The following is an 18,044-nucleotide window of genomic DNA, read 5'->3' on the forward strand; positions in this document are numbered from 1 at the left end:
ATAATATTGGGCCCATTATATACTAGAACATCATATGGGGCCCATTATACTGAAGCATAATATGGGGCCCATTATATACTGGAGCATAATATGGGGCCTATTCTATATGAAGCATCATATGGGGCCCATAATATATGGAGCATCATATGGGCATATGGGGCTCATTATATTTGGAGCTTCATATGGGGCCCACTATATAAGGAGCATTTTACCGGGCCCATTCTGTTTGGAATTTGGATCAATATATGGGGCCCATCATGTACTGTTTGGAGCATTATATGGGGCCCATCATATTCTGTATGGAGCATTATATGGGACCCATTCTGTATGGAGCAAAGTATGGGGCTCATTATACTGTATGGAGTATTATATGGGGTGTATTATACTGTTTTGAGCATTATATGGGCTCAATATGCTGTTTGAAGCATTATATGGGGCTCATTTTACTGCATGGAGCAATATATGGGGATCATTATTCTGTATGAAGCATTATATGGGGCTCATTATTCTGTATGGAGCAATATATTGTGATCATTATACTGTATAGAGAAATACATGGGGCTCATTATACTGTTTGGAGCATTATGTGTGGCTCATTATCCTGTATGGAGCAATATATGGGGCTCATTATGCTGTTTGGAGCAATATATGGGGTTTATTATTCTGTATGGCGCAATATATGGGGCTCATTATTCTGTATGGAGCAATACATGGGGCATGTTATTCTGTATAAAGCGCTATGTGATGCCCATAATACTGTATGGAGGACTATGCTGTCTGATTTATGACCTAATGTAGAATGTTCAATAGTTATCACTCATGTAATGTAAGAAGTGAAATCTTTGGCATTGTATACCTAGATTTCTCTGCTGTATCTGTGCATTATGAATTGTGGTACGTGTTAAAGGGGCCACTGAGACTTTCACCCGAGGCCCACAAAAACCTGGAGCTGGCCCTGTATGCACTGCGCAGTACTACTCCTGTCTTGTTGTCGAAGAGGCGACATTCGACTTTGGGTCAATATTGGTTTAGTATTTTCAATATTACTATGGCCAAATAAAAATAAAATATTGGAAAAGCTGTTTAAATGCATTATCCCAAGTAATCCCCTCTCCCCTGGATAGGGGATAACTTTCCATTTCCTGGAGATCTGACTGCTGGGACCCCCATGGTCCTGAAAATCGGAGCACTGTAGAGCACCATGTAAATGCAGCTGTGGTCAATCATGGGCACTGTGGTGCCATTCACATGTGGCTCTTCAAATATCTCCTTTTAGGAGAGTGAGGGGCACTACAAAGTAAAGGGAAATTCACTGATCAGGGTGAGGAGTGTTATAGCTTGTGGGCTGGTGGGGTTTGTGTGGCAGGGCTGATTTTTTGTTCCAGTCCGGCCCAGTGTGAGCCCAAATGGGGACAGTGATGATAATGTATGTAAAGCGCTGCAGGTCTCTCTACTCACTTGTATGTGAGTTCTGAAAATTGCTATGCAAGCTTACTCTGCAAGTTTCAACATTTGGATATGAAATAAATGCTCAAGATGAAAAAAACTATTTCCTGTGTCAAGACAATTCTTATTCAGGCTTCAAATTTTTTTCTGACTTCAGTTAAGTTTGGAACAAGTATTATCAAGGGAGAACCCGTACATCTTAGATATGAGCCCAGAATATTATACGTGTAGCAGTCATTATTGATGACAGTATGTTTTGTTGATATATTTTGGATTTTAGAACACATTATGCAAAATATTGATAAGTGATTTAATAATACTCGTGAAAATGAGGTGTATTCACACATTGCATTTATATTATGTTTTCTGACACAATTTCCTAGTAAAAAATAATCAATATGAATACATTATAGGATTTGAGCCTCAGAATATGATTGCTTTCTAATTTTATTTTCATAAATAATTGTAAAATAAACCTGTAATACAACAAATACATATTTGAAAAATGTCGGCTCATTGAAGATGTACAATACAATGTCGAGAAGTGTGTAAAACAATCCTGTGACATCATAGCAGAGTATCGGAAATTGAATATTATAGATGTGGCTCAGTGGTTAGCACTGTTGCTTTGTAGCACTGGGGTGCAGGGTTCAAGTCCTAGGACTCCATCTGCAAGGAGATTGTATGTTCTCCCAAAGTTAGCATGGATGTTCTCTGGTTTCTGCCCACACTCCAAAGACATACTAATGGGGAATTTAGATTGTGAGTCCTGATGGGGACTGTGATAATGTTGTCTGTAAAATTCTGCAGAATATAATGGCACTAAAAAGCAATGCATAATAATAGAGATGTCAGATTTTACCTAAACATTGTTCAAGTCCAGATATGCATCAATTTATATATAGTCTAGAACAGGGGTGCACAACCTGCGGCCTGGGGTTTGCATGCGATCCTCCACAAGCTGGTCAGAGTTATGTTTGACAATGTCTGTAGGCTGCTCATATGTATTTAGCATTTTAGGGGATAGATTAGTGTCAGCTAGCACATTAGGAGGTGGTAACTATTACTGGGGCACTGTTTGGTCATGAGTAGTAGATGAAGTAAAGAAATGGCCATGTATGAGCGCTGCCACAATCATTCTAGATTATGGGAGAAGGGATACACTTGACTGTGTCAGCATCTTGCATAAACTACAATGGAGAAAGTTCAATTCATCGCCTCCTCCTCTATAGATTTTCATTGGGAGAAAAGCGGACCTTTATACTTCTAACAGGTGGGAGTCCTAAAACCGGAATCAGCACCTATTAGATATTAATTTATGTTTTGATGCCCAATGTTTTATGGTGGTCGATGTGGTTGGTTGAATTTGGCAATGAGGCTCTAGGACCAAAGAGATTATGTGCCCCTGAATCAGCGTCAGACTGGAGTACCTTGGGCCCACCAGAGAGAATCATTCTTGGGGCCCACTATGTAGCTACAGTACATAGAAATAAATACAAGACCACCAATTGTGCGGTAAAACGCGCTAATATCAGGGTATAATATAAGGTAGTACACGTCTTAATTATGTAGCAGGAGTTGGGGTAGCCCTCGTCATAGAATATAAAGTAGTTAACTCATAGAATAGAAAGTAGCCCCTTCATATAGTATAATGTAGCCCCCTCACAGAATATAATGCAGACCTCATATAGTATAATGTAGCCCTCCTGATAGAATATAATGTAGCTCCCATAGAATATAATGCAGCCCCCCATAAGACATAATTTAGTCCCCATTGAGTACAATGCAATCCCCTCATAAGGTATAATGCAGCCCCCCATAGGGTGTAATGTAGCCCCCTCATAGGGTATAATGTAGCCTCCTTCATATGGTATAGTACAGCCCCCAAAGAATATAATGTAGCCCCCTTAGAATATAATGCAGCTCCCCCTCATAGGGTATCATGCTGTCCCCTCATGGGATATCATGCTGCCTCCCCTCATACGGGGTATCATACTGCCCCCTCATACGGGTATCATGCTGCCCCCCTCATATGGGGTATAATGCTGTCCCCCGTCATACGGGGCATCATACTGCCCCTTATATGGGTTTAATGCTGCCCCCCTCATATGGGGTATCATGCTGCCCCCTCATACGGGGTATCATGCAGCCCCACTCATACGGGGTATCATGCTGCTCCCCCCTCATGCGGGATATCATGCTGCCCCCCCTCATACAGGGTATCATGCAACCAGGACTCACTATATATATAAAAAAACACTATACTCACCTCTCCTCCTCGCTCCCACGCTGATTCCGGCAGCGGCTCTGTTCCGATGTCAGGAGCTGCGCTGCAGTCAGCCCGGCACACAGCGGGGATGCGATGAAGTGACATCATCTTGCACCCGCTGTGTGTCAGAGGAAGAGGGGAATGATGGGAGAGGGAGCATCATATGACGCTCTCTCTTCCATTATTGCGGTGCACACTGGGGAGCTGTGCTGACGCAGGGTCCTCCTGTCTTTCGGCCCCATAGCGGCCGCATGGGCTGGGGGCCCCTGTTGGGAGTGGGGGCTCTGGTCTGTGAGCCCTTATAGCAGGCAGTGTTAGCCGCAGCCCACGGCAACCACTGCTCGCTTAATATTCATGCCTTTCCACGCCCATGGGGGCGTGGGGAAGTGTCAATATTCATTTCACTTTAGCAGCGGGAACAGGCTTTGGCTTCCTGTCACCCGCTGCTGCTCTGCTGGCACAGGGGCCCCATAGCAGCTGCGTGGTGTGCCGTTATCAGCGACACATCACTGGCTGGGGACCTCTGGAGCAGCAGGGGCCCTAGGCAGCTGGCCCTATATGCCAGCAGGTTTCAGTGCCTGGGCCCACCGGAGAATCCTCCGGTTCTCCGGTAGCCCATTACAACCCTGCCCTGAATACTATGATGTGAAGCCTAGGTCTTTGGCAGCAAAGAGGGCAATAAGCTTAGCAAAGATGTGTTATTATTGCACTGAGTTGAATGCCTACTGTACATCAGGCTAAGAGCAGTTGTCTGATGAATACTCCTTCTTCCTGCAGTGTACGCCAAGCTGCGGCCCTGGGCATAGGCATAGAGTTGTCCTTTGTAAGTCAGGAGAAAATGAGAACACGCTGCCACCCTCCCAATGCCAAGCTCAGGAGAAGCCTTCATCTAGTATGAGGTGTACAATACAACGCTGTCCTCCACCGCGCTGGGTGACAGGTGAATGGGATGAGGTATGGATAAAACATCCTGAAAATAAAATTCTTCTAAGACAGAAAGGACATTTTGTGATGTATTTAATTCATTTTTCTTCCAGTGTTCTGCACAATGTGGACTTGGACAACAGAGGCGTTCAGTACAGTGTGTGAGCCACACAGGACAGCCCTCCGTGGAATGCATCGAGTCTGTTCGCCCCCCTGCGATGCAGCAGTGTGAAAATAAATGTGAGGCTGGACCTTCTGACAGTCCAGATGGTTAGTTTCTTAGTTTTTCTAATAATATCTCACATTTTATTGCCAGTTCTCTTCCTCACTGTCACCTCCATTTACAGTGGGGAAAATAGGTATTTGATTGCCGATTTTGCAAGTTTTCCCACCTACAAAGAAAAGAAAGGTCTGTAAATTTCATTGTAGGTACACTTTAACTGTGAGAGACAGGAGCTACAGAAAATCACATTGCATTGACTTGTATTTTATTGCATGAAATAAGTATTTGATCACCTACCAGCCAGCAAGAATTCTGGCTCTCACAGACCTGCTTTTCTTTAGAGGGTTGCCTGTTAGGTCCCCCGTGCCCCCAGAACCACCAGCAGTTGTGTCTGCACATATAAATATGTAAACACCCTGCCTAACAGTCCCTGTACAGTATTACATTACACATGTAAACAGATCTTTAGAAAAGATATTTCTAGAGTCCATTTATGATATGCAAATGTAAGAAAATACTGTGTTGTCACACCATTTATGATATGTAAATGGGGTCTTTGACACCTGAAGCCAGGTGTACATGTGACAGCTTCAGAGAAGAGTACTGCAGATGATCGTTAGTGCAGTGCGCATCTCTGAACCCGGCACGCATGCACCCAGCTTCAGAGAAACAACTAAGTTAGGGAAAGCCGCACGCATACGCGAGGTATGTATAGCTCTGGGATAACACCATCGCTTGTAAGCCATATTATCATGCCCACAGTGGCGTGATAACATGCTAAGTGGGTCGACTGGTCTGGGGACACTAATGCCTCATAGTCAAAGGCCTCATTTACATATCATAAACGGTGTGACGACACAGCATTTTATCTTAATTAAGCAGACATCTATTTTCATTAACCCAGAACGAATAGACTGTTATTTATATGTTGACTTTTGAATGTATGCATTTGTACTTGAGTTGGTCAAGAACCATACACTGTTGTCTTATGAGTCTTAAACATTGATTTTTTTATAGTTTTGAATGGCTAATGTTTGTCTCATATCAGCTCCTACAAATGGAATGATCTGGGACTAGAGCAATGCCTATTCATATATGGAAACATAAAGTGCATAGTGCAATGAAAACATTGCACTATGCACTTTATGTTTCCATGTATGAATAGGCATTGCTCTAGTCCCATATCATTCCATTTGAAGATTCTTGTTTCATTAGAGCCTCTGTTTTTTTGAGTAGTATTTGTGCATCAGATTGTTGGTACTTACCTTTTACCTTCCTGCTCCCGTACTCCTTCTCGTTCCGTTAGCTTGATTTGTATCACATTTTATCATTTGTTTATTTCTATATTTTAATTATATTATATCAACAAAGATTATTTTTAATCTTTCAAATGTTGGCATTTTATTGTCGTAACTCTTTTATCACTATCAGAGGTTGTGCATATAGAAATGGGATTTTCTTGATTTTTTTAAAGATTCTGTCTTTCACAGTTGAAGTGCACCTACGATAAAAATTACAGACCTCTCCATTCTTTATAGTTTGGAAAACTTGCAAAATCGACAGTGTATCAAATACTTATTTTCCCCACTGTATGTGCCTCTTGTCTTTTATTCCTCCCACAGCTTCAAACTTGCGACCTCTACTTCCGATATAATATTTTCTTTCTTTCTTTCTTCCACCGTGCATCTCCAGTTATTTCCTGTCTCTTGACGTTCTTTCTCTTTTCTCTCTGCAGAATGTAAAGACGTCAACAAAGTAGCGTACTGCCCCCTGGTGCTCAAGTTTAAATTCTGTAGCCGACCATACTTCAGGCAGATGTGTTGCCGGACATGTCAAGGCCACTGATACTAATCAGGAGAACTCAATCCCTTTATAGTTTTGGAGCTTTTTTTTTGCCAACTGAATATTTTTTATTTCTTAGCATCTGTTGTCCTCTCCAATTTTTTTAAGTTTCCCTTGATACTTCTTATTTTTTTTACTACTTATTCTGTTTTTTTTGTCTGCTCATCTCATGTCAAGACTGATATTTGTCAGTTTTGTACCATTTGTACAAGTAACTGTTCATATTTCACATGTGGCATTCACATGCTGCTGTATTTAGTCCCGCATACACATCACTTTTATCACTTCACTATTTAGGGATATTTATAATGACAAATAATGACTATCATCCATGGCTGCAGATAAAGGAAGTGTATTTTAACCACAGTGATATAATATCTATTTTTTTCTTGAAGCCGTTTTTGTTTATGTGTTAGGTCATGGAGAACAAGACTTTTGTTCGTAGAAACAAAGAAAACATTTCTGGTACCGCGAAGAGATGTAGCATTACTGCCGGACATGTTAGCAATTTTAAATGAATTCTTCGAAAATACTTGGAGGTTTTTTTTTCGGTGCTATTTAAATCCAAAGTGCAACTAAACATATCCACAGTATAATATTGTTGGTGCTAAAAACTAAATTAATAATCCAATTATTTAGGTGTTTTTTTTTTTGTCTATTGCAGATTTAGCAGAGAGATCCAAAGATAAAATTGTTTGGGTAAAATGCAGTGATTGACCCTCCAGCATGCTCTTATTCTTTCTCCAGATAATCATTAAACCGGCATATAGTAAGCGGTTATGTTCACCTTTGAAATTTTTTTTTACAGTAGATAGAGTCACAGTATTACGCAAAAATTTTAGGGAGGTGTGGTAAAAATGCTTGAAAAAATAGAAGCGTTAATAGTTAATTTTTATCAGTTAATAAAATGAAAAGTGAATAAACAAAAGAGAAATCGAAATCACATCAACATTTAGCTTGACCACCTTTTGTCTTCAAAGCAGCATTCTTCTAGATAAACTTACACACAGTTTTTGAAGAAATTCGATGGAAAGGTTTTTCCAAACATCTCGGAGAAGTAACCACAGATCTTCAGTGGATATAGGCCTGTGCAAATCCATCTGCCTCTACACTTAATCGTAGACAGACCTGATAATGTTGAGAACAGAGCTCGGTGGGGACCATATCATCATTTCCCGGGCTCCTTGTTCTTTTTTACGCCAATGACAGCTTTTCCAAATGACATTGGTTGTATGTTTGGGGTCGTTCTCCTGCTGCAGAATAATATCGGAGAGAAACAGATGGCTATTGCATGATGAATAAATATCAGAATCGAGGACATCATTAACCCAGACCAAATTCCCAACTCTGTTTGCCGAAATGCAGCCACAAGCTTGCAAGAAATCTTCACCATTCTACACTCATTATTATACCGCTCACCAGAGCTATGGAGAGCAAAGTGCCTTCTATTACAGTCAAATAAACACCTAAACATTGAAATTGCAACACCAAGAATGAAAAATTGTGGAGTTTTGGAAAAAATGATATGCAAATGATAAAAAAATGGAAACAAAATTTTCAGATTCAAAACATGTCGATTTATTCAGTATTGCTTATGAGCACCACGTGTAAAAATATATGCACTTACACACCTGCACATGCTAGTATTGAGATTATTAATGGTTGTCTGAGGAATGTTCTGCCATGGTCAATGCACTTAGGTACAAATCATCAAAATCAAGGTGCAAGCCTCCTACAAACCTATTTCTGTTTCAGTTAATTACCATGTTTCAACCTATATATGAAAATGATGATCACTATTATCTGTTTGGTATAATTGGTTTATCATACAAATATTGATATGATGTTGATTTTTCATTTGTTCATTCACTTTGCAATTTGTTAATGAATACAACTTTTACTACATTCTTACTAACTGTTGCACAGTACTCTAGATAGATAGATATGAAATAGTTGATAGGTAAATATACAGTGGCATGTAAAAGTCTGGGCACCCCTGGTAAAAATTACTGTTATTATGAACATTTTAACAAGTTGAAGCTGAAATGATCTCTAAAAGGGTTAAAGTTGACACATTTCCTTTGTAAAGAAAAAAGTAAAATAGGCCAGTGCAAAAGGTTAGTACCTAGTAGCGCCCCTTTTTGAAAGTATCACAGCTTGTAAAAGCATTTTGTAACCAGACAAGAGTCTTTCAGTTCTTGTTTGAAGGATTTCCATCCATTCTTTCTTGGAAAATTCTTCCAGTTCTGTGAGATTCCTGGGTCATCTTGCATGCACTGCTATTTTGAGGTCTAGCCACAGATTTTCAATGATGTTCATATCAGGGGACTGTGGGGACCATTGTAAAATCTTCAGCTTGCACCTTTTGAGGTAATCTATTGTGGATTTTGACATGTGTTTAGAATCATAATCCATATGTAGAAGCCATCTCTTACAGTGTTATGTTTTATTCAAGAAATTGTTGAAATTTAATTGAATCCACTCTTCCCTCTACCCATGAAATGTTCCCCGTGCCATTGACTGCAACCCAACATCAAAGCACGATTGATCCACCACCATGCTTAATGGTTGACGAGATGTTATTGTCCTGAAATTCTGTGCCCTTTTTTCTCCACAAATACCTTTGATCATTGTGGCCAAAGAGTTCTATTTTAACCTGATATGCTCACAAGACTTGTTTCCAAAATGCATCAGGCTGGTTTTGATGTTCTTTTACATTCTTCTAATGCTGACTTTTATGGTGAGGATGCAGGAGAAATTTTCTTCTGATGACTCTTCCAAGAATGCCATATTTATGTAGGTGTCGCTGAACAGTAAAATACTGTAATGTACCACAACTCCAGAGTCTGATAAGTCTTTCTGAATGTCTTTTGCAGTCAATCAGGGGTTATGATTTGTCTTTCTAGCAATCCTACAAGCAGATCTCACTGAAATTTTGCTTGGTCTTTCAAACCTTATGTTGACCTCCACTGTTCCTGTTAACTGCCATGTCTTAGTTACATTTTGAACTGAGGAAAGGGCAACTTGAAAATGCTATGCTATCTTCTTATAGCCTTCCCCTGCTTTGTAGACCTCCACCATTTTCAGAGTAATAGGCAGCTGCTTAGAAGAACCCATGCTGTTGCTGTTTTTTGGCACAAGGTTAGAGGAGGCTGGGTTTTTATAAAGCTGGGAAATTTGCATCATCTGGACTTTCCTAACGATGATAGTGAACAAGCCATAACTCTAACAGGCTAGTTATGGTCTGAAACCTTGGCCAAAGTTGTCTGAGCACACAAATCTGCAAGGGCGTGCAAACTTTTGTATTGGACCATTTTCCTTTTTAGAATTTTTAAAATGTAAAATAAAATATATATATATATATATATTTTGCCTAACATATAGAAAAAATGTGTCATGTTTAACTTTAACCCTTTAGCCCCCCATTTTCGACTTGCTCAACTCTTCACAATAACTGTAATTTTGACCAGGGGTGCCCAAACTTTTACATGTAACTGTGTATGAGATAGACAGATAGATAGATAGATAGATAGATAGATAGATAGTGTTTGGCACCCTTGAAATTGTCCCAGAAAAGTATTTCTCCCAGAAAATTATTACAATTACACATGCAATCTATTGCTTCCTATACCCATCAACAAGCTTCTTACATCTCTCAACTGGAATTTTAGGCCACTGCTGTTTTGTAAACTGCTCCAAGTCTGTCATATTTGAAGGGTGCTTTCTCCCAACAGCAATTTTTGGATCTCTCCACATTTGTTCAATGGGATTTAGATCCGTACTCATTGCTGGCCACTTCAGTACTCTCCAGCGCTTTGTTTCCATCCATTTCTGTGTGCTTCTTGAAGTACAGTTGTGCTCAAAAGTTTACATACCCCAGCAGAATTTTTGCTTTCTTGGCCTTTTTCAGAGAATATGAATGATAACACCAAAACTTTTTCTCCACTCATGGTTAGTGGTTGGGTGAAGCCATTTATTGTAAAACTATTATGTTTTCTCTTTTTAAATCATAATGACAACCCAAAACATCCAAATGACCCTGATCAATAGTTTACATACCATGGTGATTTTGTCCTGATAACATGCACATAAGTTGACACAAATGGGTTTGAATGGCTACTAAAGGTAACATCCTCACCTGTGACCTGTTTGCTTGTAATCAGTGTGTGTGCACAAAACCTGAGTTTCTGAGATCCAGACAGACTATTGCATCTTTCATCCAGCCACTCACGTTTCTGGATTGTGAGTCATGGAGAAAGCAAATGAATTGTCAATGGATCTACGTGAAAAGGTAGTTGAACTGTATTAAACAGGAAAGGGATACAAAAAGATATCCAAGGTATTGATAATGCCAGTCAGCAGTGTTCAAACTGTGATTAACAAATGGAAAATCAGGGGCTCTGTAAAAACAAAACCACGGTCAGGTAGACCAACAAATATTTTGTCCACAACTGCCAAGAAAATTTTTGGGATGCAAAGAAAAACCCACAAATAACATCAGCTAAAATAATGGACTCTCTGAAAATTAGCGGTGTGGCTGTTTCAAGATGCACAAGAAGGAGGCACTTGAAGAAAAATGGGCTGCATGGTCGAGTCGCCAAAAGAAATCCATTGCTACGCAAATGCCACAAAGTATCCCACCTACAATGCACAAAACAGCACAGAGACTTCTGGATGTGTGAGCTAGAAAAGCAAAGGAAACTTTGTCAAAGTTGAAGGAAAGATGAATGCAGCATGTTATCAGCAAATACTGGAGGCAAATTTGCAATCATCAGCCTGTAAGTTTCTCATGGGACGTACTTGGACGTTCAAAAAAGGCATCGATCCAAAACACAAGGCCAAGTCGACCTGTCATTAGCTACAGCAGAACAAAGTGAAGGTTTTGGAGTGGCCATCTGTCTCCTGACCTCAATATCATTGAGCCACTCTGGGGAGATCTCAACACAATGCAAAGATTGAGTTAACTTCTCCCCTTGTTATCTGGTTTCAGGTGCTTGCTTGAAACAAGGTTGTTTACTCACAATTTTGGAAATGTGTCAACAATTTTGTCAGGCCCATTTTTGGGATTTTGTGTAAAATTATGTTCAATTTTCTCTGTGTTTTTTTGGTTTTGTCCCAATACACACAAATGAAATAAACCTGTATATAACAAAATGTGTAATTGCAATAATTTTCTAGGAGAAATACTCCATTCTCTGGAACAATTTCAAGGATGCCAACACTTTTGACCATGACTGTATTACTTATTCTACAATAATTACAGCCTGTATTATAGCTAAAGGGATTGTGCAGACCCACTCTGCACCCTGGACAGGACCGTTACAGAGACAATGTGTGACTGCCTGCAAGTAAAATGCATGTTTACTATTAATTAGGATAGGACAATACTTGTTGAATGTTGGACAGCTGTCTCTGGAACAGCTTGTTCAGCATGTAGCAGAATCTCTCCTCAACTGATGTCAGGTCATGTGGGAGAGGAGAACTTCCTAACGGAGACAAATTTACAATTTTGCAGCCTTAGAACTGTAACTTCCAGGCCTTCTTTGTTGCTCTAAAACAGTCACAGGGCTTTCCAGTGCGCAGTATAGTGTTTGTAAGGCCGGGATCACACTACCATGTGTGATGCGAGAAACTCGCACGAGTCTCTCGCATCAACTCACGTTGCTGCCGCCGGAACTCAAGACCGGAGCTGCAGCTGCATAGAAATACATGCAGCCGCAGTTCCGGTCCTGAGTGCTGGCGGCAGCGTCCGGGTGTCGATGCGAGAGATTCGTTCGAGTTTCTCGCATCACACACGGTAGTGTGATCCCGGCGTAACAGTGGCTTCACAACAATCTGATGTAAAAGAAGGATTAATCTCACCCAAGACAAGCAACCAGCAGAATTGTGAATACAGCTCTGAACTATAGGCTGCAAGTTTTCGTTTACACTATTTGTTCTGCAGTCGAAATTGACCCCTAATTGACTACATGTCTGCCAATTAATATTCTCTTTAGACAGTTCAACAGAGTTTACAATACGCACAGAATGATTGGTAATCGCATAGTTAGTCGTTGTTCTTGGCAGCACATTCTGTTTACTCAGGACGATGTGCTGGCAAGGACAATGATTTTTCTTAAGCCAGTTAAAAGATTGTTTCACCGATGAATCAGGATTTTGTTGGTTCGTCGGTTGATCAGCTGCCTGTTTACACTGCACCTTTATCGGGAACCAGTTTTCCTGGGAACTCTCATTCTCTTAAAATCTTGCCCTTTAACTCACAACCAAAATAACAGATGCAATATTTTTACAAAATTATCTTTTTATCTATACACTGTAAAAAGTCATTCAGAGGTGATCATACACTATAATGAACATTTTACTTTGTTACTAATGGAACCCAGCATATGCTTACAGTTCGGAGTATTGCAAAGGTCCTGGAATTGTTGGACCGAATGTACTTGAGTTGACACTCCCGAAAACCATTATGAGAGACTTACATTAGAATTGCTTTATATGCTTCCATAATGCGTATGAATGGGCATTTGACCACGTGTTCAACCTTAGCTATTATATGAGGATTATTATGAAATTGTTAAAGTCAAAAAGTGGGTTGCCAATTTTGAACAAGCTATAGAAAGTCCCCTAACAAGAAGCTGATCACAAGGACTCCCATTGCTTACTAATCTATTGGATGGGCAGGTAACGATGTTCAGTAACCTTGAGTGCCCCTTCTGAAAAAATAAAGCATTAGAGTTTGTATTAAAAGGAAATGGTTATATGTGTAATGGTTTGATGTGCTGGGCACCCTACTATAGGTAGCCTCAGCTATGGGTCATTAAACATTAAAGTTAATTGCAGACGTTATCACGTACAGTGGGAACAGAAAGTATTCAGACCCCTTTAAATTTTTCACTCTTTGTTTCATTGCAGCCATTTGTTAAATTCAGAAAAGTTAATTTTTTTCTCATTAATGTACACTCTGCACCCATCTTGACTGAAAAAAACAGAAATGTAGAAATTTTTGCAAATTTATTAAAAAAGAAAAACTTAAATATCACATGGTCAAGTATTCAGAACCTTTGCTCAGACACTCATATTTAAGTCACATGCTTTCCTTGTTATCCTGCTTGAGATGGTTCTACTCCTTCATTGGAGTCCAGCTGTGTGTAATTAATCTAATAGGACTCGATTTGTAAAGGCACACACCTGTCTATATAAGACCTCATAGCTCACAGTGCATGTCAGACCAAATGAGAATCATGAGGTCAAAGGAACTGGCCAAGGAGCTCAGAGACAGAATTGTGGCAAGGCACAGATCTGGTTACAAAAGAATTTCTGCAGTACTCACAGATCCTAAGAGCATAGTGACCTCCATAATCCTTAAATTGAAGAAGTTTGGGACCACCAGGAGTCTTCCTAGACCTTGCCATCCAGCCAAATTGAGCAGTCATGGCAGAAAAACCTTGGTGAGAGAGGTTAAGAAGAACCCCAAGATCACTATGGCTGAGCTCCACAGATGCAGTAGGGAGATGGGAGAAAGTTCCACAAAGTCAACTGTCACTGCAGCCCTCCACCAGTCGGGCCTTTATGGCAGAGTGGCCCAACGGAAGCCTCTCCTCAGTGCAAGACATATAAAGCCCACATAGAGTTTGCTAAAAAAAAAACATTAAGGACTGCCAAACTATGAAAAATAAGATTCTTTGGTCTGATGAGATGAAGATAAAATTTTTTGGTGTTAATTCTAAGGCTAGTTTCACATTAGTGCTTTTGAGCGCAGCGACGGCCTGCGCACGGCCGCCGCTAAGCCCCGCCCCCTGCCGTGCCTCCGCCGGTAGCTCCGCCTACCAGCGCAAGACGCTGCATGCGTCCTGCGTCCCCTATCTTTTTCACTGGGGGCGCAAGCAGTGCGCAGTATGCTTTGACGGCGCATGCGTCCTTTTGACGGTGCGCGGACCTGCGCCAAACGCAACCTGCTGCAGTTTGGTTGTGCTCGGCGCATGCCGCCAAACGCATACTGCGCATGGCTTGCGCCCCCAGTGATAAAGATAGGGGACGCAGGACGCATGCAGCGTCATGCGTCGGTAGGCGGAGCTACCGGCGGAGGCGTGGCAGGGGCGGAGCTTAGCGGCGGCTGTGCGCAGGCCGTCGCTGCGCTCAAAAGCGCTAATGTGAAACTAGCCTAAGCAGTATGTGTGGAGAAAACCAGGCACTGCTCATCACCTGCCCAATACAATCCCAACAGTGAAACGTGGTGGCAGCATCATGCTGTCGGGGTGTTTGAAGGAAACATGAATGCGGCCAAGTACAAAGATATCCTGGATGAAAATCTCTTCCAGAGTGCTGTGAACCTCAGACTTGGCCAAAGGTTCACCTTCCAACAAGACAATGAACCTAAGCACACAGCTAAAATAACAAAGGAGTGGCTTCAGAACAACTCTGTGACCATTCTTGACTGGTCCAGCCAGAGCTCTGACCTAAACCCAATTGAGCATCTCTGGAGAGACCTGAAAATGCCTGTCCGCCAAAGTTCACCATCCAACCTGACAGAACAGGAGAGGATCTGCAAGGAAGAATGGCAGAGGACCCCAAATCCAGGTGTGAAAAACTTGTTGGATCATTCCCAAGAAGACTCATGGCTGTACTACCTGAAAAGGGTGCTTCTACTAAATACTGAGCAAAGGGTCTGAATACTTATGACCTTGTGATATTTCAGTTTTTCTTTTTTAATAAATTTGCAATAATTTCTACATTTCTGTTTTTTTTCAGTCAAGATGGGGTGCAGAGTGTACATTAATGAGAAAAAAATGATCTTTTTTGAATTTACCAAATGGCTGCAATGAAACAAAGAGTGAAAAATTTAAAGGGATCTGAATACTTTCTGTACCCACTGTATATAAGCTCAATCAAAGATTATGGTGGGAATTCAACAAGATTGGCATGTCTTAATCCAGAATTAGCTAGATACTAACACAGTACAAGGCATGTGTATTTTCGACTGCCCATACCTCAAAATTCTAAATTTTGTACTACACTTGTGATAGGTAAGCACTACACACTATTAAAAACGTTGGCCAAGCTGTTGCAAAATGGCCAAAAGTTGCATCATTTTTGCACAATTACTTGTTGCACAGAATGTTATGACTTTAATTGCAGTTAAAGTACTTGATAATGTCTTCTTTAGCTCCCTTCAATGGAACTTAAGGCACATAAAGTTATGAGTGATCTATTATGTTTTTTTTAATCTAATTCTTACTATTGAGAGGCTAGCAAGAAAAAATATATTACACTTTTTTTCAACCAAAGTTTGGGAAGAGATGAGCTGGTCAGGCAAAATTCTAACTTTCAGGTTCGTGCTGATTTTCCTGGGAAAAAAAGTTATTCTCCACAAATTGAATACCTGTTATTATGCTCTGGGCTCAATACAGTGCAAAATAAATGTAGCATGTAAAAAATAAAATACTTATACTCACCCTCTGCTCACCTCTCCTGCCCCTCTGGTCTTCACCATCCTCAGCCTGTGTTCACATTAGGCTGGGACTTCCAGCTCTGATGAGGCCCAGGACAGTCTTGCAGATTCACTTGTGGTGGTGATAAAAGATGAGGTAAGGGCTTGCTCACATGGCTATCGATTCTCTCATGTTAGAGAATCGGGCTAGTTATGCTAATCACTTGACTCAAACTCCGTCAGCGTTTGATCCGGGTGTCATCTTAATGTGATACAATTCTCTCGCATGAGAGAATCGCAGCACAGATGCTGAGAAGACAGAGAACTTAATTTCTCCATCTTCTCCATTGTCTCTGTCCACGCAAATCTGAATGCACTCTGATGGCATCCAAGTATAGTCTGATGTTGCATATGCACCCATAGACTCCTATAGGTGCATGTGATCCGATTATCGGATGCACCCGCAGCATGGTACGATTGTATTCTCATGACAAATCATCATGAGAAAAAAAGTTGTAGATCTGCACTGCCCCATAGTATAACATTTGGCCGAATGCTATACCCTTGTGTGAGCGAGGCCTAACAGTGAGGAGCAGAGGGGAAATTGGAGCATGTGGTGAAAGTGGATTTTTTAAATATTTAAGTACATTTCAATTCCACTCATATTTACTCATCTCTTAATTTGGATTACTTTATAGCTAACAGTAATTTCAGAAGTGATCTTTTACTTTAGTTCCTATCAGAGATATGTCTTGTGGTGTTCGCTGATATTTTTATGACAAATTCATCAAAATGATGCACACTGTTCATAAATTTTGTATAAAGTTAAATGGAATATGTCAGTAGGATCAACCCTCCTAAGCCGTCTATGTGGGCACGTAGGTCATTGGAAGCAGAATAAAATGATAATTTGATATCTGTGATCCGATGTCTTATTCCAGAGAAATCTATATTTTTCTTATATGTAAAATGCTCAGGACTATGGGCCGTATAGAGCTCTGCGTGAAAATCTGCCTCCAGAGCTTATTTTACATGAAAGGGGGCATTACCAGTGTGAGACATGTAGTGACTGTCTGCTCTCACAATCACACAAGCTCTGCAGTGATATCAGAAATAAAAGTACAGCAGAGCTAACACTATAATGTAAAATTCACTTCTGTTGTACTAACACATTTCCCCTGCAGTTGTCCTCTAACACTGATGCAGCTTTCATCTCACTGTCAGCCAGTGTGGGGGAGACAGGCAGTACAAGAGAGATGACTTCATTTCAAATGTGTTTTGCAATGAGACACGCTTCAACTCTGCTGTACTTTGTTAGATATAATCAGGCAGAGCTAATAGCATTGTGAGAGGACACGTGCTGCTCCAAATATGGGTAATGTAATGACACAAAGTCACTTCTGTTGTACTGTGTAAAGCTAGTTTCACATTAGCGTTTACGGCCGCAGCGTCGGGCTGCGCACAGCCGCCGCTAAGCCCCGCCCCCTGCCGCGCCTCCACCGGTAGCTCCGCCTACGGATGCATGACGCTGCATGCGTCCTGCATCCCCTATCTTTAGCACTGGGGACGCAGGCCGTGCGCAGTATGCGTTTGGCGGTGCATGCGTCCTTTTGATGCTGCACCGAGCGCACCAAATTGCAACCTGTTGCGTTTGGCGCTGGTCGGCACAGCGTCAAAAGGACGCATGCGCTGCCAAACGCATACTGCGCACGGCCTGCGTCCCCAGTGCTAAAGATAGGGGACGCAGGACGCATTCAGCGTCATGCGCCCGTAGGCGGAGCTGCCGGCTGAGGCGCGGCAGGGGCGGGGCTTAGTGGCGGCCGTGCGCAGCCCGACGCTGCGGCCATAAACGCTAATGTGAAACTAGCCTTCGCTCTGGAGGCAGTTTCTCATACAGATCTGTGTTCTTCCCA

General features: G+C 41.3%; 1 protein-coding gene and 1 long non-coding RNA gene across 2 annotated transcripts in view; one reads left to right on the forward strand and one right to left on the reverse strand.

Annotated features, from left to right (window-relative positions):
• The window catches only part of ADAMTS10 (ADAM metallopeptidase with thrombospondin type 1 motif 10), a 322,067-nt gene extending 309,808 nt beyond the window's left edge, over positions 1–12,259 (forward strand). Inside the window, exons 24-26 of the mRNA XM_073544180.1 lie at positions 4,493–4,669; positions 4,753–4,909; positions 6,598–12,259. Coding sequence (XP_073400281.1) covers positions 4,493–4,669; positions 4,753–4,909; positions 6,598–6,707 — 444 coding nt within the window. The 3' untranslated portion in view covers positions 6,708–12,259. The remainder of the gene's footprint in view (positions 1–4,492; positions 4,670–4,752; positions 4,910–6,597) is intronic.
• The window catches only part of LOC141048515 (uncharacterized), a 115,247-nt gene continuing 101,918 nt past the window's right edge, over positions 4,716–18,044 (reverse strand). The window contains exon 3 of the long non-coding RNA XR_012220076.1: positions 4,716–5,031. This is a non-coding gene — a long non-coding RNA (uncharacterized lncRNA). The remainder of the gene's footprint in view (positions 5,032–18,044) is intronic.

Source organism: Dendrobates tinctorius, unplaced genomic scaffold (assembly GCF_039654945.1).
Source record: "Dendrobates tinctorius isolate UK_male_01 unplaced genomic scaffold, ASM3965494v1 ptg000011l, whole genome shotgun sequence".
Lineage (NCBI taxonomy): Eukaryota > Metazoa > Chordata > Amphibia > Anura > Dendrobatidae > Dendrobates > Dendrobates tinctorius.